This window comes from Pseudonaja textilis, chromosome 2 (genome assembly GCF_049901715.1).
Source record: "Pseudonaja textilis isolate UNSWEBS1 chromosome 2, rPseTex1.2, whole genome shotgun sequence".
Lineage (NCBI taxonomy): Eukaryota > Metazoa > Chordata > Lepidosauria > Squamata > Elapidae > Pseudonaja > Pseudonaja textilis.
Genome location: NC_141991.1, coordinates 160525515 through 160552739, shown reverse-complemented (window position 1 = coordinate 160552739; position 27225 = coordinate 160525515). Strand labels below are relative to the sequence as shown.

General features: G+C 39.7%; 1 protein-coding gene across 8 annotated transcripts in view; it reads left to right on the top strand.

Annotated features, from left to right (window-relative positions):
* ATN1 (atrophin 1) overlaps window positions 1-27225 on the top strand; it is a 56609-nt gene that overhangs the window by 23930 nt on the left and 5454 nt on the right. For 3 of the 8 annotated variants that reach the window (XM_087923016.1, XM_087923015.1, XM_087923011.1), the window contains exons 3-9: window positions 17285-17493; window positions 20577-20714; window positions 21077-21190; window positions 21691-23666; window positions 24443-24665; window positions 24916-25633; window positions 26679-26822. In XM_087923016.1, the coding sequence (XP_087779142.1) occupies window positions 17416-17493; window positions 20577-20714; window positions 21077-21190; window positions 21691-23666; window positions 24443-24665; window positions 24916-25633; window positions 26679-26822 (3391 nt within the window). In that variant the 5' untranslated portion in view covers window positions 17285-17415. Of the gene's footprint in view, window positions 1-5145; window positions 5249-6605; window positions 6899-7199; window positions 9292-17284; window positions 17494-20576; window positions 20715-21076; window positions 21191-21690; window positions 23667-24442; window positions 24666-24915; window positions 25634-26678; window positions 26823-27225 lie in introns of those variants that run through there. The other 5 variants (XM_026713379.2, XM_026713378.2, XM_087923012.1 and 2 more) reach the window with 4 other exon arrangements.

Genomic DNA, 27225 nt, shown 5'->3' with positions numbered 1-27225 from the left:
CCAATTAGTAACTACAGGAGAAAATTTGTTTAATGAGAAAAGATAATATGAAATTGAAACAGAACAGACAAATGTATAAATATAATGATTTGAATTGAGATGAGATAATCAAAACAAAATTGAGAAAATTAAAAGAGGGGAAAACTATATAGAAAATGCAGAATAGTAATACCCTATTTCTCCAACAATACGACCTCCCCCAATAGGAAGTCCCAGCATGTTTTATAGGCATGGAATGAAATTAAGCTCCTCCCCCCAAATTAAGGCCTATATTAAAACATGCGAAATGGGGGGGAATGGTGGGGGGGCTTGCCATTAGGAAGTACTTTTGTTGCACATCTGGATATGGTGCTGCCTACATTGACCCCGATACGAAGTGCCATACCAATGCTGAGGTCAACATCCAAGCCGTTGCCGCCCGCCCACCCAAAGATGCAAGGGGGGAGGAATTAAGTCACCCCCGAAAAGAAGCCCTAGCCATTTTTTCAGGGCTCAAAAAAAAAAAAAAAAAGACCCGGCCTTATTATATGAGAAACACGGTAAGATATGGAATAGAACACAAAAATGAGCATGAAATTGAGTTTGTGTCTGTATAAAGAAGTGCAACCTGGGACCAAGCTATTTTCAAAAAAGATGTTTTACTTGTATTTTGTGTGTGTGAAAACCCAAAGAAAGCTTTAATAATAATAATAAATATATATATATATATATATATTTATCTTATCTGTTCAACTTCATATCCTTTCCCAACTTCTCCTTACTGCTCCCTTTCCTTTTGTTTAATTGTGTTTCTTTTGCCTTAAATTATATATATTCATTATATATAGTTTCATTAGTTCTCTTCTAACATCCTTTCAAACATAAAGAAACATTACACAAAACATAAATACATAAAACTTCTTTTTGGAAAGCGGCTTACCCCGGGTTAAATCTTTTTGTACAGACATAAATCAAATTCGTGCTCACGTAATGTACTATTTCATATCTTATTTAACATTCTATATTTTCTATATATTTTCTCTCTCCTATTCATTCTTTTAATTCTGTTTTATTTATTTCATCTCAATTTAAATAATTATACTTGCATTTTTTGACTGTTCTTTTTCAATCATCTATTTTTCCTTTCTTTCTAATACAATATTTCTCCTGTAACCACTGGTTGAAGTATGACAACTTTTTATCTTTCCCCTAAATTTTATTTTACACTTAAAATAATACATACTTTCCATACTGATTCTGCTTCGTACATTCTAAGTACTACATTTCAAAATGATAAAACAAGCTAATAAAATTAAATTTAATAAGTAATAGTAAAACCAAGAAAAAAGGAATATTGAGTTTATAATATAATAAGAGCAATATTTCATAGTAAATTAAACTCTATTATCAAATCTTAAACATTTTCATAGCTTCCCTTTAATGCATTATTAATTCATATAATATTTTAATTTTCTAATTCAATTTCAAATACTAATATCTACCGTACAATCTTATGTACTTTTGCAGAATCATTTTTATAAAATTATATCTTATCCCTTATCTCTGAAAAAAACCTGTTTTTTAACATCTTGTTTAAAGCTTTTATGACTTCTCTTTCCTTTTTCCCTTCCTTTCTTATCAATTCTAGCTTTTTGACCCCCCCATCTCTCAAATTTCACTCTCTTAATCTTCCCTCTCTGTTGTATTTCTCTTTTCTGTTGCTTTCTGACATCATATCGATTTTTCATCTTATTTTTCTTTTTCTTGGTTGCTTTTTTAAGTCCTGAATTCACCATTTCTTTGCCCCCCTTACGCTTTTCTTTCCTCCACTAAGAGTATCTGTCCATTAAAGATGGCTTCTTCATCCCAGCTTTCCTGTCGCTGTTGTATTTCTTGATAGGTAGAAATCGCCATTTCTAAAAAGTGGAAAATAGATCCAGAAGAGCCCATGCCTTCCTGTTCCTCTTCTTTCAATTTTTGAAATTCCATTTGTAGTTCTTCAAAAGATAATGCCATTTTTCCGCTTTTTTTTAAAGCAACCCAAATGTCTTTAATCTTTCAAGAAATAGTTCACAAAAGTCCCAAAGTCACGAAGCAAACCAAATCAAAGCAAACAGTTTCATTTAGCACTTTCTTCTTTCTATATTTTCTCTTCCTAGGGTAGAATTCAAATACATAGTTCCAAAGTAGTCTTCTAGAGGTCGTAATACAGAAAACTCCAGAAAGAGATACAGAAAGATCACTAAAGAGATACAGAAAATATTAGCTGTATGTCAAAAGTGCTGAGGTTGGGAGATAGTTTCCTGTTGGCTAGTGATACTCAGTGAAGTGAACGGGTAAAGGCTGAGGATTTAGGGGATAGTTTTACTTAAAACGGACTGCATATCCATATCAGGATTGTCTCCAATGGCAAGCAAAGATAGAGGCTTTAAGGGCAGAATAAGATGAGAAGGGGATAGGACATTTTACAAAGAGAACAGGTTCTGCCAGATCAACTACAGGTAAACAGCATTTTAACTGAACTATGGGGAAAGGCTTTTAGTTTACCACTTGCACGACTTCCACTGTTCATGGTTTAGCAGTTATAAGAATTATAGATTGAGATAGATTGTAAGCCATGTAGGAACATACACATATTATTAATATATATGTGCATCACAATATTTGATTTACATAGCTCAGAATTCATTTTGAACATTTGCGCAGCACTTTCAAATACAACTACACTGTTTGGCCCACCCAGTAGGTTGTCCATGGAAGACTGGTTCTTCCCAACCTGCCACTACTCAGGGGCTGAGACGTAGCTGATCCTTGAGATACAAGAAGTAATGGATACAGTGAGAGACATCATTGCTCTCCAACCTGTTACCTACTGAGATCCACTCGACAACTGAAATATGGATTCTGGGAGACAGACCATCCAATTTCCAAAACATTATGACCTGGAGGAGTGTTCCCAAAGACTGGAGGGGAGGGAGTATGTTTTGACTTAGCCTGAAATGGCTGATCAGAGCTCGGTTGCTAACAACAAACTACATAAGATTTTGCATACTTTGGAAGTATTGTGACTTGCTGCCAGTTGGAGGGGAAACTACCAGTTTAATGCTGGAACAGCTAATGAGACTTTTTATACAGGTTGGGGGAGTGAGATGAAGATAGTATCTCATGAGCACATGGCAGAAAAAAAGAGACTTGGCAGAGCATGTTTGTCTTGTTTTTAGGTGCAAGTAAGGTACAAATGTGCAAGACAAGCTGTATCAGCCTTAGTTCTTTATTTGTGAAATGGGATTTAACTCTTATTCCCAGGGCTACTGTAAAAATAGCATTATTTTGCCATAGCAGTGAGACTGACAAATGATATTGTCCTTATTTAATGTAGACCAAGGAAAGGCCCTGGCATTTTTCTCGTGCCCACCAAGCTTGCTTGCTGGTGGGAAATATCAACCGCCAACTACTGTCCCTGATATAGGTTGGTTCTCAATAGGACAACTACAGGGGTCCTAGGAACAGCTTGTCTAGTGTCCTGTCAAGTTGTCTGTTGATGAAAGGTGCTAAGATAGAACATAGTAAAGCCAGAGGAAGCTCTCCAGATGCTCCTCACAAACTGCTCTGAGACAATATCATATCAATCAGACCATTTCTGAATATGAGTGGCATTCTGGAAGAGGGTAAATCCATATTCACAAATAGTTGAACTGATAGGTGCAGGCATGGAGGCACAGGCTGAAACAGAGGACGTAACTGATAATGAAGAAGTTCCATTGATTAATAGTGCAGGAGAATGTCACTGCTTTTGGCACTTCCCTTCTGACCTGATGGTGTCAGAATCCTGAAGTGGGAAGATAGTCAATAGAGAATATGCTATTATTATTAGCCCATCTATAATAACAACATCGTGGCACTTAAACGTTGCCAGGGCCAGAATGGCATAGAAGGCAAAATGACAAAGATGACATAGGTATCTGCAGGATACTGCATAAATAGCCATAGGAACTACAGCCACATGATACTGATCCCAAGATCATTGAGTGATATATGTAGCACTCATTTGTGAATCCCAGAAAATAAGCACAGTAGTAAAACTATTAAAAAGTATGGCCATGGTAAATTCCTTGTCAACAGAAAAATGGAAAACCTGTAGTGCAGTCACTGGTGATAGAAATAGCATGCAACAACTGCCAGAAAATGACTCTTTCCAGTTTAAATTGGAAACATTTAAACACTATGGTTGTTCTTTGAAGTTCTAATGAAGGTCCAGTTTTCCCCCAAAAAGAACAAATTTTTTTTCAATCTAGTTGACAGCCTTAGGATTTGCTGGTTTTCCATCAATGTCATGTCCCTCCTTCACTAATTATAACCTAAAATATAACATTTTCCCTTAATTAGTTGCATTCTTTATGCCATATTTAAGAGAACTTCTACCTTCTTATGCTGGCTTTTATAGATGGTCATGTTTGGGGAAAATAAATATGTTTATTAATTATTTGTTGTGCTAAATCCTCCTGAAAATATTTCTTACAGCTGCTTCTTTTGATCATTCACCTTGTCAAAAATATTCTTTCCCCTGCTAGCTTTTTTATGGTTGTCAAATGAAATGTGATTAAGTATCATTGAAATTTCCTGTGTAAAACTCATTGCTTGTAATGTTATATATACAATACCTATTGTATATATAATGTTACAAGGTATGGTTTCATAATTGGTCGTGTTATTACTAATGTAGATGTTTACTTATTTAATTTTTATTATCATTGGGGGAGAGCTTTGTTTTAATTGTGATTATTTATAGTTTGAGTTACCTAGAATTGTGCCTGCATTTGAAGTGGCAATTGACTTAAATGGCTGAAAGATGGGGGCAAATTTCTTAATTCAGACTTTATAACTTAAAGAATCAGAACAGTGGACCAACTAGTGCCAGTTCTTTGTAAAAGTTAATTATTTTTCTCTTACTCCACACTAATGAATATGGTGAATTATTAAATCAAAACTTTCTTACAGGCATTGATCATAAATCCAATATAATAACTAAAATGTTTAAGCATGTTGATACATAAGCAGGGTTACTGCTACAGATGACCATTCTTTCCTGTGATGCTGACTTCCTCATGATGTATCCATGTCTCTGATTAGCAGAATTTTGTCACAGAAGAGAGGATTCCATTTCTGCTCCAATGAGTCTCTTTGCACAGGGAAAAAGCAGCCAGATTTGGGAAATCCACGGTATCCCCACTTACGATGTATACTGCCCCAAGAAGAGGTGAAGATGGAGGTAGTTGGGCCTTTATTTCATGAAAGCATCCATTTGTTTTCAGATAGTGTACTTTTTGCATGGAATAAGGTGAAGTAATTGTAATCCCAAAAACTCAGGGGGGTGGGGAAAGAAAGTTTAATTTTAACCGAAGGTAACACAGTCAACTAATGCTGAAAGCAAGTCAATTAAACGTGCCAGTAGAAGTGCTTGTCAGTGTAAAACTGTCCACACTTCTTTGGCACATTTAAGAACTATTGCCGTCAAATCTTAATAGTTCCCGGGATCAAAGGAGGTACAAAAATGCATTCTAACTTAATGGCTGAATTAGTTCAAGATATCCAGCCTCTTCACACTTTTGTGGCATCCATGGTTATTTCAACAAAGGCTACGTTATATGTTCCTTCCTCTCTTTGCCTGGATTAAAAAAAAAAAATCACGAATTTGCTCATGAATCCAGTTCCTACAGGATCCAATCCGTCTCTTCCTTTTTTTAATTTTTTCCTCCCAGATTCTGTTGCTCCTGAGTCTTGCCTTGCCAAAAAAAGCTCCAGGCATCTCCCATTCCTTTGTACTGGGGATTGGGAGGGGAGAAGAAATTGGAGGAAAGCTGGAAAGAGAAAGGGGTAGGGGCTGGCGAGGAACACGGGGACCTCGATCCAGACCGCAGCATTTTCTGAGTGGCTGAAACTCGCCGTAGACGAATTAATATTCTTCCCCCATTTTTAGCCTGCCTTCCTTGCCAGCTCCTTTCTTGTTCTCAGACATTTTAAGGGCCTACACAGATTCTCTTTGAATACCCGCCTCCCCGATTTCGGCAAATGCACTGGAGAAGAGGGGGCGATAACAAAAACGACCATTATTATTCGACAGAAGGTCTCTAGGGGGCCAGAGCCCGTGCAGCTCCGATTTTTACAGAGCCTCGAGAGATGTGGTGCTAATACATTAAGCGGAAGGGAGGCGATTCTCAAGTAAATACGTGCGAATTGCAACGGGGCCTGCAAAACACACCCGCTACAGCACCGGGTTGCTTTCGACTTCCATGGAGGCGATGGCCTGGGGCGGCAGGAGCGTTCAGTTTTCGCTTCTCTTTCCTTCCATTCGCCTCCATTGCTCTGCCGTACCTTTAGGCCGCCTTGTTCACCAACAGTATCGCCCCCCGACCCCCACCCGCCATTTTCGCCTTCTGAAAGGCGTTGTATCGTGTGTCCGGGCTTCTGTGGCCTCCCCACCATTTTCCTTTAAGGAGCCAAGCTATTCTGGCCAGTGCCGTCGCCCGGTGCAATCGATGCGCTCTTGCGCGGGGGGCGTTGTTGGCAGGGGAGAGGGGGGAGAAAGAGGGGGAGGAGAGGGGAGGGGGCCGCTTGTGCGTCCTGAGCTCTTCGGAAATGGGAGGCGGCCAAGGCGGCAGGCAGCGGGAGGGCGCTGCGATGGGCGAGCGCACAGGCACGGGCGGCGGCGCCTGAACCCAGGGGCGCTGAGGGGACGCCGCTGACAGACGCCGCTCGGAGTGCGGTTCTCTTTTCCCGCTCCCCGATCTTTGAAGACCCGGGGAGAAGAAGGAAGAGGAGGAGGAAAGGAAGGAGGAGTTGGCGATTGCCACAGCTGGCTCTCTCTCTCCTCCACCACTTCTTCATTCCTCCCTTCGTTCGACCTCCCTTCCGGAGCCTGGTAAGTGCAACTCCTAGTGCCTTCTCCCTCGCTTCCTCGGTATCTATTCTCTGCTCGGGGAGGGGGGGCGCGGAGGGACGGAGATCTGTTCTCCATCTCTGTAGGAGGATTAACTGAAGGGGAGCCAGAAGAAGCAAAGGGGGCTGTCAGAAAGCTGGATGAAGTGGGCTTAATTAACAGGGCGCACCGGTGAGACGGTTTGACCCGCTTCAGGTCGTCCTATAAAGGCATTCGCATGGCGACGTTCGCGTAGATCTCTCGCTGTATCTGGGAGAAATACGACCTCTCCTTGTCCACATAGAGCGCGCTGCGGAAGACACGGGAGATCTTGGAAAATCCGAGAAGAATGTCCGATCAGCTTCCTAAAACAGAGGTGGCCAACTCTAGGGAGCCCTGCAGAACAAGTCCATCCCTACCTATCGTGGGCCTCACAAAACAAGTCGCCTTCCATCTGTTTACAAGAACAGTCAAGAGAAACTCCTGGCTCTGTAGAACCTGCTTGGTGCTATAAACGTGTCAGATGTCTGAAGCCCTCAGTGCTCTTGGAGGCCATGTAGCTCTGTCCCTTAGAATACCGTTTCTAAAGATTTTAGTCTAACAGCCCCACTCACAGATGGCAGGAGAAAAGGGAGGTCTGATAGCTCACAAATCTCACAGGCTTCATGGAACTTGTAAAACCCTTCCTTAATCGGGAGTATAGGATGAAATAGAAGAGACCCAATGCATATGTGTTTGTTGTTCTCTAAGAAGGAGGTTTCCTTACTTTAAATGAGGGTTGGGTGGCCTCTCGGTTTCTCTTCCAGAAAGGTTTCTGGTTTCATAGAAGAGACACTGACTAGAATCAAAGTGCACACACTTCTCTCTAAAGCTATTTTTTGCTGTTTCTTCCCTTTTCATATGCCTTTTCGAAAGCCTAGCAGATGTCATCTCAACTCTGAATACATAATTTAATTTTAAATTGCCTATTACATGTAGACGGTAAAGATTGTTTCATAAATGAATGAATGACTGGGGTTAAATGTGAATTTCGAGTTCCTTGGTTCTGAGTTTATACTTTAATAAACTAAACAACCAAAAAGTTCCAACCTGGGTAGACTGATGTGATGATTCCCATTGTCTACTGACTTTTGGAAAGGTCACCTCCACAAGCAAGAACCCACATTGCTTCAGAAGAAGTCAATGCCTCCACCCCTGGTTCCTTGAGCTCCTTCATTTGCCACATAAAATAAAAATACTTTTAATAAACCTGAGTGGAGGGACTAAATCTACTAGGTTATAATATCTGTCTGTTGGTGTGTTCATCTTTAAAATGGTTGTATATTTTATCCTCTCTGCTATGTGTATGTATGTCTAGATAATGCATTGTGCATGGTGGTCAAATCTGCTTTATGATCTGTTTCCCTTTATGTATTTTCTTGTTGCTCTTCTGCTTTTCTGATAAAAACTTCCATGTTACAGCAAAATTTAGAGAATAGTAGAAAAACAGGGATTGGGTTAAAATTAAAAGAAAACAAGGGAAGAAATAGAATTAACAAAATATGTTTTAGTGTTTTAAAGAGAAAATCCAAATGATGGTCATTAGTGAATATTAGTGAATAAAAATATAATAATTATGGATTGTTCGGTGCTCTTTGATAATAGTTTGAACTTGATCACTCAAGCTGAATTGCTTTACTCTTCCTTAATGGTAGTCTGGGAATTTCAGTAGTTCCTCATAGAATCAGGGATATAAGTGTATGGATTTATTGCTGTGTTGATGTTATGTGGCAGAGGAGCAAACAAACTGGAATAGAGAAGTAAGAGAAATTAGACTTTTCACTGTTGGGAACAACTACCAAAGGGGTCAGACCAAGCTAAACTCTAGACATATTGTGAAGTAAAGATAAGTGAATCTTGGATCCAAAGTAAGAATTTACTGTGCTCTTTCAGTGGGATGCGTGCAAGAGATTTTCCACAGGATAGTGTTATTGAGAGAGAGATACTACTGTAAGGATTTTCTGCTCTGTATATGCAAGTGACTTGGTTGATCCCAATTTTTTATTTAAGAAAATTTCCTCCAAACAGCACAGGGTTGGATTGGTTTCCTTTTCATTGGTTGCTTCTTATGATCCCTTCTGGTACCACTAGAGGTGCTGTTGGATAGTGAGATTATAGAGCTACCAGTGATATGCCAAACATAGTTTATCCACTGCTGTATATTATAATTTATTCATTTTATATTGAAATTTTCTGATTTAGAGTAAGAAAACTAGGATTATCAAACACAGATCATAAGATATATGGTCTCCTTTCTCAGGTTTGTTCAAGAACAGAAATGTTGGCTGTGCTAGAATATTTATCTACAGACCAAAGGATTTGATAAGATGACCAACTGGATTTTTTCTTCATATCAGGTTCTTTATGAATAAAGATTTTTTTCCTCCCATATGTCTTGTCACTGAATAGTTTCTATTGTTCATTTGTGCTCCAGAAGCACTTTAAGAAGTGAGAATGAAGAAGAGTATGCCTTGATTTCTATCAGTTTGGGAAATGTGCATATTTACTTCATTCAGACATAGTATACTAATTTAAAAATATTTTTTGTATAAATGAACTGAAGTGTTTATAGAATGTAGTGTTGCATAATCATAAAATGGTTGAGTGGGTACCTCAGAGATTCAGGATAAAGCCTATCCTCAACCATGAAAACTAACTTCATGCTTTTCAATGAATTATATGTTGTCAGCCTACCCTATCCTACAGGTTTGTTGATTTGGGGAGAGAACTGGGGAAAAAAGTTTAGTTTTCTTAGTCTCTAGAAAAAAAGGCAAATTTGCTGAATTTCCTATAAATATTTTATCTGTGTGTCTGTTGGCCACCCCTCACCCTTCACCCAAGAAAAACACAAGTTTTTAAGAAATAGTTGACAGAAGACCATGAATTTTTTTTTTCTAGCTAGGTCCTACTTTTTGGAAGGATAATTTGGTAGGTTAATTGCATAATTTGTTGGATAATTTATCTCTCTCCTGGTGACATTTGTTGAAATGTTGCTTTTAATTGTCCCCAAATAGTTTGAAGGATTTTGAGGTACCATTTATGCCATCAGCGATTCCTGATGCCACACAGAGTTTGCAGCAGGTATTTTGTTCTTTGTGACCAGTAAATGCTCAGCTCCATCCAGTCATTCAGACTCTACACCAAATTAAAGGATTACAGGATCGTAAATAGGGAGAGTTTTTTTTTTTTTTTAAAAAAATGATGCTCAGCCATGAAATTTTTATTAGTAAGATAGATCTCAGCACACTTGGCTACTGTAAGAAGAGCACTGCTCCATTTGTATGAAACTGTGTTTTATGTATATTACAGGTCAGTTAGTCTATCTTTATAGTAGTTTAAACAGTGGGACACAATCTGGAATAAGGAACCTACTTATCTGAGGCTCTAGAATAAACTACTACAAGTAAATCAGTGCCATATATAGGTGAAGACTTTGTATGATGAATATCAGAATAAGAATATTATTGTCCTTATTCAGGTAGGCAGTGAATGCCCTGGTTCAATACAGGCATACCTCAGAGAGATATTGCGTGTTTGTTTCCAACCCACCACAATAAACTGAATATTGCAATAAAGTGAATCACACATTTTTTTAGTTTCCCAGTGTATATAAAAGTTATGCTTTTACTATTATGCAGTCTTAAATGTGCAGTAGCATTATATCTAAAAATGTTCATGCCTTAATTAAAAATACTTTATTGCTTAAAAATGCTAATCATCATCTGAAACTTCCAACGAGTCATAATGTTTTTAACATTCAAGGAACCCTTGTATTTAAAAATATTAACACAAGAAAAATTATTCCTGAGGAGGCAAAACTTAATGGAGGCTCCAGGAGACTTTTCAATACCATATTGGCCACTAGCATATTATTATTACTTTCTGATTATTCCAATTATACTGTAGCCGAGGTTCATTTCTTTTTGGAAAAAGAATTCCACAGACGTTGACTTAGAAATAAGTCTTATTTATTTTCCTTTAGATTTTAAGACTAGTGATGCTTTTTAGTGTTCTCTGTATTATTTTTTCCAATTTCTAAAGAAATGCTTTTGTCTCAAATTTGTTTCTTCTATCTTTATTATGTATGGCACGATGCCTACTTGAAAGAGAAAAAGGAATATTTTTGTGGCATTATTATTTATTTCTTCTTAACATTTTATCTTAAAAGAGCCCTCTTAAGATATCCCATGAAACAATATAAAAATCATATCAGTAGTAGTTAAATTAATAGTCTCAAAGCCATTCTAAAAATAGTATGGCATACAATTTATAAACTAGGAACAAAAATGATGTAGTAATATTATTTTACTTATTACATATATGGAGCTGAAGGCAGAATATGTCATTTTATTCTCCAAACTTCATGTAATGTAGATTAAGGAGAACAGTTACTTCCTCAAGGTCACGCAATGAACTTCACGACCCAGACAATTGGAATTGGAATTCCAGTTTATTTCAGATATATTTTGAAATATATAATAAACAAATTTTAAACAAAAAAAGGAGGCAGAGGAAACAGAGCTAAATACAAGAGGAGGTTGATATAATTCTTGAGGTAAAAGAAATAGAAATTATTTAGATATTATGTGTTTCACTCTATGTGGAAAAGATACATGGAACAAAATAATTTACACTGAGTTTAAGATAAATGAACACTGTATTTGAATTTCCCATTTCTAAAATAATCACCTAGAAATTATCTTTACATATATTTCAACTTATCAGAGAGTGGCCAAATTGTGCAGACCCTTGAAAATGTTTTGTTAATCTTTGGGATTGAATGGCACTGAAGAAAATATGGGAATCCAGAAATTGTATTTCATGACTGCATGGGACCTCCCTTTATCGAACACCAAATACCTTACCCTGAGAATAATTTTAATAACAACTTCTCCAGAGCTCTTGGCTTTCAGTTTAGTGAGGGCTACACAGCTAGGGAACCATTAAACTGAATGTGGCTTTTTCTGCTGCTTGTCTGCGAGTATGGGAACTAAAGTCCAAAATATGGCAAAGTGATTTGTTGGATCACAAAGGATGCCATTTTAATCTTGGTTATCTGGTACCTTCATTGTCACAAACCTTTCTGCTAAGCCCAGGAAGTCTAAGCCCCCCCTCCAAATTAGAGTCAGCTTGTCTCCATACTAGAACGAATGGAGACATATGCAGTTTAGTTTCCCACAACTCTTTCTTTCTAGCAAAATAATAATAATTTCACTATATACCACCCTTGCATTCAATAAAATATGGTAGTCCACATTTATAAAGTCAATTCTGTAATTGTCCTGCAATTTTGGTCTCAGAAAGTACACATATTGTACATATAGCACTGCTATAACATTCTGCATGGATGTTTAAAATGACATGCTTGGTTAACACAAAGTGTGAAGGCAGCAACTACACGCTTTCAAATGAAGCTCTCAAATCTTACTATATTAACTGTTTCCATACTGCTTATATTTAATCAGCTACTCTAATGTAATGACTCTGTGCTGAATTGTGATATGAAATCCATCTGTGCTATCTGATCTATGTTGGCTCCTTACACACATTCTGGTTTCTATGGCTCATGATGCCTGCCTTAATCTATATTCACCAGATAATTTCTGCAGTGATATCCCATAATCATGGAGGCATAAATCCTAGGCACATTGTCTTGAAATAGTTTTCTGTTCCTGTTGAAAAGGTTTCCTGGAGCATTTTTCTTGAAAATATTTCATTATAATTCATCGCTAGCACTGATGATGTTACCTAGTTTGATAATGAAACATATGCAGATAAGTAACCAAACATAGACAACACCAAGGATCCCACAATTTAACCCTGAGACATTAATATTCTCTTGTATCGTAATGTCAGGAATTCTTGGAACTTCAGGCATGTAATTACAACTGTAATGAATTTGCTATTAAAAGGTAAAATTCAATTCAGGTTAGTTTTCATGGATTTAAAGCATTGAAGTGTATCTGGAAATGCGGTAGCACAGTGGTTAGACTGCAGTACTGCAGGCTACTTCAGCTCCCTGCCGGCTGCCTGCAATTTGGCAGATCGAATCTCACCAGGCTCAAGATTGACTCAGCCTTCCATCCTTCTGAGGTGGATAAAACGAGGATGCAGATTGTTATGGGCAATATGCTGACTCTGTAAAACTGTTTAGAGAGGGCTGTAAAGCACTGTGAAGCAATATATAAGTCTAAGTAGTATTGCTAAGTGCTAATACTGAAGCAGTTTTGATATTTAGTGTTAAAATAGGACTTACAGAATAACTGAAGTTTGACAATTAGAAATCATTATTAAAATAATAAAATATTAATATTCTTTTGAAACTACCTTGGCCAGTTCAAAGCAGGATTAGACTTGGCTATGGTAGTACTTGAACAGGAGATCACCAGGAAACCTTAGGTCCATAGGTTAACTTGGCAGTAAAAAAAAATAAAAATCCTACTTTCAAATTATTGCAAGGAAAAACTACATAGGACATATTCCTAAAAGTTGAATTTGACTTGACAAAGATCTTACACGTAGTCCTTGACTTACAATCACAATTGAGCTCAAAACTTATGTTGGTAGGTAAAACATTTGTTAAGTGAGTTGTGTTTCATTTTACCATTTTTTGCCACTGTTGTTAAGTGAATCATTGCAATTGTTAGTAACACGGTTATTAAGTGAATCTGACTTCCCCATTGATTTTGCTTGTCAGAAAGTTGCAAAAGCTGATCACATGACCCTAGGACACTGCAACCATCATAAATATGAACCAGTTGTCAAGCATCTGAATTTTGATCATGTGACCATGGGATGCTGCAATGGTCATAAGTGTGAAAAATAGTCATAAGTCACTTTTTTCAGTGCCGTTGTAACTTTAGTCACTAAATGAAGTGTAGGGAATGGAATGGAATGGAATGGAATGGAATAGAATAGAATAGAATAGAATAGAATAGAATAGAATAGAATAGAATAGAATAGAATAGAATAGAATAATTTATTGGCCAAGTGTGGTTGGACACACAAGGAATTTGTCTTGGTGCAAATGCTCTCAGTGTACATAAAAGAAAAGATAAATTGAGAACTACCTATATTCGTTTAGAGTGCTCAGAGTTTTTACTTACTGTATATTGTCTTTATAATCCTGACAGATTGGTACTATCTGAAAGATAGATCACTATTATCATATCCATTCCATATCATAAATAACCTTCCAAATGAATTTGTGGCACAGATAAATCTTGTATCTGGGATATTCCACATCATGGCTACTAAAGTTGGAGATTGTCATATATTAATGCTTATTTTCTTCTGCCATGCCAACCACGTTTGCACTGAAATGGTGTTGCATAACATGGAGAAACATTTGAGAGCACACCAGCCCAGCAAATGCATATATTCTAGCATGCATCATTATTACTGAGATACTGTGTAGAAACAAAGGTCCCACTTAGGTGTACACAATTGCTATTTTACACATGAAAAAATTAACTGGAGAATTTGACTGAAAAGCTTAAACAAATAGAATATGCTAGGATGAAAAGGTGTTATGTAAATTATACGAAATAAAATTAACGTCAGAAATGGAACTTTATGTCATTTTTCTTGCTCGGTTCTAATCTTGTGTTGAAGTTTTGAGGGTTCATATTTTAGCATGAAAAAGAAAATTTGGAATGGGAAGGAGCATAATGCTTAGCTGTCCACATTTTTTCACTGAGTACTACAGGTAGTGTACAATCTCTACCTGTTTTCATCTCTTTAATGTTTTGCCTGGTGCAAGTGAATCATTCTTAATGCATTGGCCTATGCATGTTTACTTAAATGTAATTGAGTTTGGTGGTGTTTCTTCAAAGGGCTGTGTGAGAAGACAGACAGGCTAGAAATAGTAAATTAGAGTGGGCATAGGATAGCACCTCAGATTAATTTTTAATGGAATAAATTTGTGCTATCCTTCTATTTTAAATCTCCTAGGACTTTTTTCAGGCAGTTGATAGTAGAACATGGTTGTGTGTTCAATTCAGTTGTAAAGTTTTGATGCAAGCTATATTAAAAGGAGAACTATTAGGCTCTTGTTTGTTCCCAGTGAACCTTGTACAGGAGAATTTCTTATTGTATAATACCCTTGTTATTGGGTTATTTGCAGATCTCTTAGTTTGTAAATATTGAGGATCAATAATAAAAGTTTCATACTTAATTGAGCAATAGTCCACTTTTAAAATGACTCCCCCCCCCCCAAAAAAAAAAAAAAACAATTTTCAGGATTCTACTGAGGAGCCCTCTGTTTCCTTAACTGTATTATCAAAATTTAAAGAAAAAGGGAGATAGAAGTGTTTGCTCCAAAATTCACACGGTCCATAAGTTCTGTATTTTAATTTGTGTTTTATGATAGAGAATAATAATGAAGCTAAATTATTGGATTGCTTGAAGAAATGTTCAATATAATACATTGTTTTAAACTATAGATTTTTCATCTGATATGACTGTTGTCTGGACTTTTAACATTGTGCCAGTAAAAACATATTGCCAGTTGAAAGCTTGCCACTTTATCACTTTATGTGAAATTTCTGTTGGCCTAATAAAATTATTGCCTCCATAGGGTTTAATGTCACTAGAATTTTTCCCTACACCTACAGACTTCAGCAGAATTGTGATTACTCTCTAATATTAACATTTGTTTTCAGAATTTCCCATTCCGTATTTTCTCCATCTTAGCTAACCTTTGTTGGCACTACTACTCTTTTACAAATAGGTTACAATACATAATTGAACTTAAGTTATATTGAAGGCTTTGTTGGAAAAGAATCAACCTCTATATGAGTATTATCACTGTCTTGCACAAACATCCTAATTTCTGAGTCTTTTTGTGCTTAGAAATTCCATCTTGAACAGTTTTTTTTATATTACCTCTGTCTTCGTTAAAAGCCTCCTTTAAAAACCATAAATACTCTTGATCCTTTAGTCTTCAACCTCAAGAAAATCTAATTGGAAAGAATCTATGTGTCCATGCTCCTCTCATAGGTTCTTCCTTCTTTAGCTTATTTTCTTTGTCAATGTAAAAATGCAGATTTTAAGCTGTTGTACCAAGTAGGAAAAGTCAATTTTAGTCAAATATATAAATTATGCATCCTCAGAGAGAATACAGTTTCCACTTGGGTACTGTAAATCTTTTTTCTCTTGTGTATGATCTCATAGCTAAATGGCTAAATTTGATATTTTCCAAGTCACACGAAACCCAGCACAAACTACATTGGCACTGGGAAAGAAAGCCCAAATCTTTCTATCTATCTAATCTCTCTTTCTCTTTCTTCCTCCCTCCTTCTCTCCCTCCCTCCTTCCCTCTCCCTATCTTAGTGGATGACTCTGGTTGGCTTACAATTCAAAAAATATATTACAGTCAAAATACTAAAAACATTTTGAAACAATAAAAACAATAGAAACATCCAAAATAAATATATATAGCAGCTGAGATACTTAGCCAGCTAGCAATATAGCCAGGAAATGGGGCCCTTGACACATTCAGTGTCCCAGGCTCGGGAACATAATCAAGTTTTTAAGATCTTATGAAAGTCTAACAGGTTTGGGGCCATTCTAATCTCCGAAGGGAGGATGTTCCATAGGGCAGGAGCCACTGTGGAAAAAGCCCATCTTCTAGTCCTCGCCAGCCGACACTCTTTGGTTGACAGTAAAAATATTGAGGTAACTGACCAATGGAAGTTTCAAAAATAGGTCCAAATATCCCAGAATTCTTCATTTGGTAATACAACATTATTGAGCATTATCATTGTTGCCAAGAAAGCCGAAGGTGTGAAGTAATATCTGAATTGCAGAGAAGAGCAACAACGATAATAAGGACAAATGGCTAAGGGAACTAGGTATGTCTAGTCTAACAGAGACTGAAGGACAAGGGGTGAATCAAGGTTATTTAGGAATTTACAAGGTTGTATGCAACATGGATTAAACAAATGTTAAAGCTACTTTGTATTGAAATTCTATATTCAGAATGAAATTGAACAAGACAATATAATTAGACTGCAAATAGCTATTATAGTAAAAGCTGCAAAATAAACATGCAGAAACAATCATAATTAAAGTGTCAGCATCTCTTGGTATTTTAAGGCATTAATAATGTTATCAGTTCTGGAGAAAATGAATTCTAAGTAAATAATATTCTGGTTTTCCTCCATTACTAATAGAAATATGTAAATTGGTGATTTTTCAGACAGAAGCTTTAGTATGCCATCTAATATGCACTTTTAAGTTTTAAATAGTTTTATTGCAGAGTCCGAGGCATAGTTAGGAAAACCTTTGTCTCTAATTCATATAACATTTTCTAACTTCTTATCTTTTTCTACAAATTCTGTGTTTTAGAAATTTCCAGGAACTCATTGCATACCTGGATAAAGTTTCTTGCTGACTATTTTTATTGAGGAGTGTAATTCTTTGAGGCTCTTACCTCAGTCCCTCAAGGAATAGCAGAGTGGGAAAAGGTACAAAAGTTAATGTTTTCATCCACCCGGACGAAGGAGAATGGGGACCCTACACCCAAAAGAATGAAGACTCGACAGAATAAAGATTCTGTAAGTAGGACGAAATAAAAATAAGAATATATAATAAGAATAAAAAGAGCTTAATTGTATTAAGAGAATAAAAGTCCCTGGTGTTAGTTAGACCAGGTGGCAGCTGCTGTTAACACTGAGGGAGAATACATTTTGAAAAAACACCCAGAAGCATTATACAGATAGTCCCCAACTTACAACAGTTCGCTTAGTGAACATTCAAAGTTACAACAGCACTAAAAAAGTGACTTCTGACCATTTTTCACACTTATACCCACTACAGCATCCCCATAATTACATGATTTACATTTGAATGCTAGACAACTGACTCATATTTATGATGGTTGCAGTGTCCCAGGGTCATGTGCAAACTTCTGATAAGTAAAATCAGTGGAGAAAACCGACTTAAACAACCATGTTACTAATTTAATAACTGCAGCAATTTATTTAACAAATGTGGCAAGAAAAGTCATAATGTTTTACTTAACAAATTTTTTACATAGCAACATACATTTTGGACTAAATTGTCATAAGTTGAGGACTACCTGTATAGAAGTATTGGCAATATTTAGGAATGTCTTGGGATTCCTAAATTCAAATAATTGGGAGCTATTGAAGTGTGAACATCTCCTTCATGAGTACAGGTAGTCCTCGACTTAACAACCACAAAGGAGCTCACAATTTCTGTTGCTTAATGAGAAACTTGTTATGTGAATTTTGCCCCATGTTATGTATGACCCTTTTTGCCACCATTAAGTAAATTACTGCAGTTGATATGTTAGTAACACAGTTGTTAAGTGAATCTGTCTTCCTCGTTGACTTTGCTTATCGGAAGGTGATCACATGACCCCAGAACACTGTAACTGTCATAAATATGAATCAGTTCCAAGCATTTGAATTTTGATCATGTGACTATGGAGATGGTACAACGGTCATAAGTGTGAAATATGGTCACAAGTCACTTTTTTCAGTGCTGTTGTAACTTTGGTCATTAGATGAACTGTTGTAAGTAAAACACTACCTGTAGGGCAGTGGTGGTTAACCTTTTTGGGCTCCTGTGCCAAAAATTGTGCACGTGCTTGCACACTCGTGCTCGCATGCCAGCACCCAGAAGGCAATGAGCATCCCCCCCACCCCCCTACTTATGCGTGAGCAATCCCCCACAGCCCCCTTACCTGCACTTCACCTCACAGCTGATTGTTGGCCTGTCTGAGGCCTTCTTCAGCCTCCCAAAGGCTTGAGGAAGGCTTGTTCAGGCTTCTACAAGCTTTGAAGGCCAAAATCTAGCGCCGTTTCATCACTTCCGGTTTTGTTTTGTTTTTGGAAAAACCAGAAGTGACAAACGGGGCTAGATTTTGGCTTACAAAACTTGTAGAAGCCTGAACAAGCCTTCCTCAAGCCTCTGGGAGGTTGAAAAAGGCCTCAAACAGACCGAAAATCAGCTGTGATGCACGCACATGCGCAGTGAGGTAAGTCTGTCTGCAGCTCGTGTGCCAGCACAAATGGCTTTGCGTGCCACCTATGACACACGTGCCATAGGTTCGCCATCACGGCTGTGCGGATTGCTGTGATTCAATCATTAAAACATAGTGGAGGAGTTTTTCCAAGTGAAGAAAAGTTTCAAGGCTTTGTGGATTAATATGTTTATATTTGATTCTGAGTGATTTATGGGGTTCACATGGAAATAAGCATTAAAGTGTCCTGTCTCTGTCATCTTGAGAATAACAATAAAAAAGTAGTAAAAAAATAAAACTACTGTTTTATTTATACTGTAGTTACAGAATTTAGATTAAGTAATAATTCATCTTTGAAGTTCTACGATAACTGCAAATTTAATATAACAAAAGACACACTCCACAAAGTTCAGTATAAAGTAATGCTACTTAGCCATTCCATAAAAAGAATTATTAATCGCTCCTAGAGGGAAAGATTTTTTTAAAAAATTCTTATTCCTTTCATTTTGTATTCATAAACCTGAACCAAAATTACCTTCAAAATGAAAGTAATATGTCCTTAAATTTCTACCATGTTTATTTTGTTAACAAACGTTGGGTTCCACCAATTAATGAATGAATGCTTTAATCATCCTCAAATATTTTTGAAGATCTTGCCTTTTGGTCTCTTGACACTGGCAAAATTCAGGAATTCATGGATTGGCCAGGTTTGAGGACCCCTCTTATGGTACACCTAGAACTGGCAGCCCACGCGCCGGATGCGTCACGCGCAGGCCATGCCCATCCCAGCTCCGCAAAGCGGAAAATATCGTGAAATGCCATGTAATGGGAACATGACAAGGCAATCTGTGACCAAGAACATTCATAGACAGGAATTGTTAGATTCTGCAAGCTAGAAGAGCAGTAAGAGGAAAGTTTTTCTGCCGTGAGCAAGTTTCAAGATCCACACAGGATCAAAGCCAGACCATTAATGATGATTAACAATTTAAATCTGATTAAAATTGACAGTTTAAGATAATTTGACTTTTTCGTTACTTTAAGCTAACCTATACAACTTAAACTTCCAAGCCTATCAGTTGTGGTACTAAGTACCTAACATTATACTGGTTTTGCAGTTTTACAGAGACAGCTTAACCAGGAAATAACTGTACATGAATGATAATCATGCACGCTTAATTTAGCAGATCACTTCTTATACAGTATTTCACTAAGGCAGGGGGAAAAAACTGTATGACACAAAACTGTTCTCCTACACTAAATCAGCGGAAAGAATGTAAAGAGAAGTAAGACAGTTTGCACTTTTTTGTACACCCCAGAGCTACAAAATTCCATTCAGATATTTTTATTTTAAATCTATACTACAAAATACTGCACAGTATTTTGCTATTAAAAATGCTTAATCTAAAGTCTTTCACTTGCCTCATCTGGCAAGCAATACTTTAGACAAACACCTGTAAAAACAAAATTATTATAGACAATGAGTTGTTCTACCTAGAGATTGTGAATCTACATACTGAGATATTTTTGATAGCTCTACACATAATGAAAATCCAAACTGAGAAGAGACAGAAAAGTTTAGACCAGGAGACAGGAAAGAATTGGAAGGAGATGTAAAAAACTGAAATAAATAATTGCCTGTTTTCTGAAAAGATGTCAATGCGGAGTGGTCGAAAGAAGGAGACTCCGGGACCCCGAGAGGAGCTCAGAACACGGGGTCGAGCGTCTCCTGGTGGTGTCAGTACTTCCAGCAGTGATGGCAAAGCTGAGAAATCAAGACAAACTATCAAGGTAGAATTTTCAGCTGTTGGCAAGATCATTTATTAAAGGTCCTTCCTCTTTAAGGCAATTATTATTTATTTGTTAATCTACAAAACCTCCACCATCAGTTGCCCTAATCTGCCCTAAATCTGCCTTAAATTGGGTGTTTAGCAGTCTGTTACTTTCTCGGCAACAAGATTATTTGTGTGATAATGGAATCACCTATGTGACCAATACAGGAAATAGTTTCAATTAACCTTACTTGCATGTGAACTATGTTACATTTTCTGTAGCTAAACAGAAATTTTAACAAGTATACTTTGAATAAATGATATTTACTCTTCTTTTTTTGCTCTGCAATATGTCCCTTCCCATGTCCATTTGTCTTGCAGAAAGGTCGTGTGGAAGAATCAATGGCACCTAAAGGAAGCAAGCAAAGTCGATCTGAGGAGATTTCAGAGAGCGAAGGAGAGGATACCAATGCTGCAAAGAAAACTAAAACAGAAGTAGGTTTTTCCTGTAATTCTTCTTCCTCAGGATGGCTCAGCTCCAAACAGTTTTCCTAAGCTCATCTAGCCAAGTATCAACCTAGAACAAAGGAGAAATTTCCTGAGAGTTAGAACTTGCCTCCAGAAGTTGGAGTGGAACTTGCCTCCAGAAGTTGTGGATGCTCCAACACTGGAAGATTTAAAGAAGAAATTGGACAAGCATTTGTCCGAAATGGTATAGGGTTTCCTGTTTGAACTGCAAGGGACTAGAAGGTCTCTTCCAACTCTATTAATCTATTAAGTATTCACCTCTGCTCTATCATGATATCTGATACTTGTGGTTGTATTTTCCATTGCTTGTCAAGATAGCTGATTATTCACACACAATTGAGGCTGCATTTCTTATACCTAATTGCAATTCTTCTTTTAACATGGCTCTATAGCTTACCTAGCAAGGTCGGTTTTAATATCCCTGAAAGAGTATCTGCTGAGTATTCATTGCTTTTCTTAAATCCTAGGAGCTGCCAAGACCACAGTCTCCTTCAGATGTGGACAGCCTAGATGGCCATAGCTTCAATGATGAGACAAGCAGTGACCCACGAGACATTGACCAAGATAATCGAAGCACCTCTCCCAGTGTCTACAGCCCTGGCAGTGTGGAGAATGATTCTGATTCCTCCTCTGTGCTTTCACAAGGACCCTCCCGCTCTTATCACCACCCCCCACTCTTTCCCCAGAGCCCCTCACCAGCTCCCCTGCCAGAGAGCCTTCCACGCCCCCCAGAATCCAACTTCAGCATGTCAGGGGAGGTTCATCCTCAGGGCCCCCCGAGTGGCTACCAATCTCAAATTGAGGCCCAGGCTTCCAGGATTTTCCAGGCACAGGGCCAAGCCCCCCCAGTTCCCACTCCTTCCACCAACTCATCCTCCTCCCCCTCTTCCTCCTCCTCTTCATCCTGCACAATGCATGCTTCTCTGTACCCCAATGCTAATGTGGTCCAACTGGGACCCAAAGTTGTGAGTGCAGGAGTGGGGATTCCAACACCAAGCGTGCGTGAGCAGGGCCTGGGTACTAAGCACAACCCACCCCCAACTACTCCCATTTCATTAGCCTCTGTGGCAGGTGGCCTGCCTCCTCAGAAGACACCTCCAAACAATTCCCCGTCAATAATTCCTTCTGCTGCTGCGACTTTCCCGCATGTGCTAGCCAATCTGCCTCCGCCTCCAGCTCTGCGCCCTCTAAATAACATGACTGTGACCTCCAGCTCACCAGGGGTGGTGGGGCAAACATTAAGTGGACATCTTTCATCGCCCCATGCAATAGGGCAGGATAAGTCACCTGTCCCTTCTCGTTATCCCTATGCCCCGCCTCCTCCTCCTCCACCCCCCAGCTCTTCTGCTCAGTATCCCCTTCCTCCCCCTTCCCAGGCATTACCCAGTTACAGTTCATCCTACGGCCACTCCTTTCCACCACCCAGCAGCCTCTCTGTATCAAGCCAACCACCCAAGTACACTCAGCCCTCCATGCCCTCCCAGCCTGTATGGAGCCAAGGCCCTCCACCGTACAGCCGCCCACTAGGGAACACTAACTCTCACCCTCCTGCCACCTTTCCTGGTCAGTCCACTCATCACCAGCAGCAGCAGCAGCAGCAACAGCAGCAGCAGCACCATCACAACCATAGCAATGGGGCTGGTCTCTCTCCAGCAGCAGTTGCCACACCCCAGACATGTAGTAGTTATTCCCACCCATTAGAACCAGGTCCACATCACCCTCCTCATGCTGCCTATGGGCTACGCCTCTACCCACCCCATAGCCATGCTACATACAGCCAAGCTCCTTCTGCATCTTCCTCCTCCTCCTCCTCCTCCTCCTCTTCCTCTTCCTCCTCCTCCTCCTCCTCTTCCTCATCCCAGGGGACCTACTCCGGACTCTGTGGCCACCCTCAAGGGCAGAGCACAGCCACCTATGCCTTTCCTCCTCCCCCTCCTCCTTCACCTGCCCATGGGGCTGGACCCCCAGTCACTTCTGCCTCAGTTACCCTCTCCACTGTCATAACCACCATGGCCTCTTCTTCTACAGCTCCCTACAAGACAGCATCGCCTCCCGTTGGAGCCCCAACGACAGCCCCCTATGGGAAGCGCACAGCTTCTCCATCTCCTACTTTCCAGCCACCAGCCCCATACAAGCCAGGCTCTCCTCCTGCATCCTCGGCATCCTCCTTCCGCGTAGCCACACCCCCAGGATACCGATTAAGCTCTTCTCCGGCAGCGGGCAGTTACAAGGCCTCCTCACCAGCCCCCATTGTCCCTCCTGCCTCTGGAAGTATGGCTGCCCCTGCCCCGCCCTTGCCTCCCCTGCCACTCAGTGCGGCACAAATCAAGCAAGAGCCTTCAGAGGAGTATGAGCCCCCCGATAGCCCAATGCCTCCAATACGGAGTCCTTCCCCAGCTCCCAAAGTGGTGGATGTCCCAAGTCATGCCAGCCAATCGGCCAGGTAGGGAACACAAGGAAACGGAGAGGGTGGGAAAGGGAGGTCAAGGGGTTGGAGGCAAGGAATTCCTCCTTTGGCCAATTGAATTTGCAGAATTCAGCCGAAGAGAATGACGATGTAGCAGGTTCCTTTCATGAAAGCTGAAAAATCAGGAAGTGGGCTTGGAATATCCCTATAGGGACAGAGGTTCCCCATTGCCCCATGGCCATGCTTATTTAATTGATTTAAATTCATATGTTACCCATTTTTAAAAACTCTGCATATGACAGGGCTTGTTAAAATCTCAAAAGTCAGAATCACTGTTGAAAAGGAATTTCTGGTGGACTTTATACGTCTGTATGGCTTCTGCATTTTGCCTTCCTTATTCAAGAAATAGAAGCAGAATTTTTCCTTTTTAAGACCCTTTAAAGCCTTTTATGGGGGTGGAGTTGGGGTGACTGAATGAAGCTGAGTGTTTATGGAGCCTTCCCGATGCCTATGTAGAATTTGCAGCAGATATTTTGTCTTTGCGTTCTGATAGAGAAACATCTTCTGGTGCTTAGGATTGAACTCTCAACCTTCTGAGTGAGAGGCGAGTCTTTTCACCTCTAGGCCACTGTGCCACTCACAAGGAATAGAAGCAGAATAAAAATACAAAATTAAAATTGTTGCGTCATTTGGTCTAATGTTTGTAATTCTTGCAGGTCAAATAATCTTGTACTATTTTTCCTGAAGAATGTGGGTTTACCCAGGGTGAGTTCATATGGAGGCTGAGATATTCAAGTTTCTCTTTCACCCAGGTTCAACAAACATCTGGATCGTGGCTTTAATTCGTGTTCACGGACTGATCTCTACTTTGTGCCTCTGGATGGCTCCAAACTGGCCAAGAAACGAGCTGATCTTGTTGAGAAAGTACGCAGAGAGGCTGAACAGAAGGCCAGGGAAGAGAAAGAGCGAGAAAGAGAGCGGGAACGGGAGAAAGAAAGGGAAAGGGAGAAAGAAAGGGAACTGGAACGAAGTGTGGTAAGTAAATGCCAACTCCTCCTCTGATTTTTGGCTTCCCCTCTGAAAAAATAATAGAATTGCAGAATCAGATATATCCCTGCCAGAGGTTTTCAAAGAGTTGCTGCCAGTTAGAGTTGACTATGCAACCTATGTTTATTAACTGCCCAAGTTTGTCAGAAGACAGACAGATGCGCTGACACATATCACACAATATCCTTGGCAAGTAAATCACAAATTGCTAAATGAGCTACTCTCTCTTCTCTTGCAGAAAGTTGCCCAAGAGGGCCGCCCGGTGGATTGCCCATCTCTTGGTCCTGTTCCTCATCGTGCGTCTTTTGAGCAAGGCAGTGCTGTGGCGACTGTCCCGCCATATCTGGGTCCTGACACGCCAGCCCTTCGCACCCTCAGCGAGTATGCCCGGCCTCATGTCATGTCTCCGAGCAACCGGAATCACCCCTTCTACGTCCCGTTGGGTGCAGTTGATCCAGGATTGCTTGGTTACAATGTGCCAGCAATCTACAGCAGCGACCCAGCCACCCGGGAGAGAGAATTGCGCGAAAGGGAAGCCCGTGAACGAGATCTCAGGGATCGCGACCTGCGTGAGCGTCTTAAGCCTGGCTTTGAAGTTAAACCAGCTGAGTTGGAGCAGCTCCATGCCGTGCCCAGTGCTGCAATGGATCCTTTCCCACGGCACGGGGGGCTGGCTCTCCAAGCAGGTCCAGGCCTCCACCCTGCTTTTCCCTTCCACCCAGGGCTGGGACACCTGGAGCGAGAACGGCTAGCCCTGGCGGCTGGCCCGGCTTTGCGCCCTGACATGTCTTATGCTGAGCGATTAGCAGCTGAACGACAGCATGCCGAGAGAGTGGCTGCTCTGAGCAACGACCCCTTGGCTCGGCTGCAGATGCTCAACGTCACCCCGCATCACCACCAGCACTCCCACATCCATTCCCATCTCCATCTGCACCAGCAGGACGCTATCCATGCAGGTGAGGAGATTCCTTGGCCTCCACCACAGTCTGGAAATAGACTTCAGATGTCTCTTTGGCACTGTTGAGAGCTCACTAGAATGCCTTTGGAATCTCTCCTGATTGGGCCCTTTCAGTAGAAACAGGTGGAACACAGGATTCCTGGGCAAGGGAATACTAGCAAGGCAGGGAGAACTCTGGGATTGAGCTGCTCCCCTTGATGTGCTCATTTTCAGCTTACATGAAAAGTTGGTGGGTAGAGGGTCTTTTAGTCATGTAACATTTTAAATCTAGAGCTGAGCTGCAAGTTTGCTTATGTCAGTAAGAATTAAGCCTTAGCCATTGTGTTAGACCTATCACTCAGAAATGTCAGTGAATTAATTATAATCTCTGTGTTTTTAACGTATGATTGATAACTAAAATTGAATTCTTGAGTACCTCAAGAAAGCTAAGGTCTCTATCCTTCCTTCCCTCTGTCCCTCCCTCCTCCCTTCTTTCTTTCCCCTTTCCTCTTTGCTTTACCTTCCATCCTTTTCTACTTTTGCTGAAATCAGGATTAGGACTGTAGGCTACATCTAAATCAGGGATGTCAAACTTGCGGCATCACATTGTCGTCACGTGACGCATCACAGCTTTTTTTCCCCTTCACTAACCCGGGGGTGGTCAATGCGTGACGCATCTGACCTGGGGGCTGTGAGTTAGACACCCCGATCTAAATCAATAAGCAAATGAGCGAAGAGGTTGAATGTTTACATATAAGTATCACCAGTAATATGAGTATTTGCAAAAAACAAAAGGCTGGCCTTACTTCAGGCATGAATTGTCTGACTGCGAGGTTAGCCACTGTTCTTTCAGAATTGGCCTTTTAAATAGAAAATAGTATTTTCATACCATATTGTAAAATTACAGAAAGGATGTTATATAATACTATATTATTAATTAATTAGTGAATTAATCTGACTACAAGGAACTAGGCTAAAGTGCATTCAAATTCCTTACACATTCAGTATAGTATTGTTCCCCTCATGCTTCCTCGTGTACCTAAAAACTAATCTCTCCTCTGCAGCTTCTGCCTCCGTTCACCCTCTTATCGATCCATTGGCTTCTGGGTCACATCTCACCAGAATACCCTACCCAGCGGGCACTATACCTAATCCACTTCTGCCTCACCCACTCCATGAAAACGAAGTGCTACGCCACCAGCTTTTTGGTAAGAACTTTAAGGAGTGGGAAGAATATGACGCTAACCAAGACAGAGAAGTATCTCGAAACTTTGGAGGGGCACGGGCAACAGAATAGCAGTAGAGAAAATGGGTGGAGAAAATGGGTGGGTCCCAAGTCTGGAACAGAAGGAATGATAAAGACCTTGGGGACTGGTTTTCTCAGATATATTCTTCATTAATTATCTGACTTTTAAAATAAGTCTGTCACCTGTTTATATTCAAACAGACTGTACAGATTATAGAGCTATCCATCTCAATCTTAACATAGGCAGCTCGGTACACGAAACAGAAGAAATAAACAACCAGAGTCTCCCCAAAATGATAATCAATCCTACTATAAATGTTGAGCTCTTCTCTTAAGGTCTCAGGTCTTCGTGCATTAGAAAAATC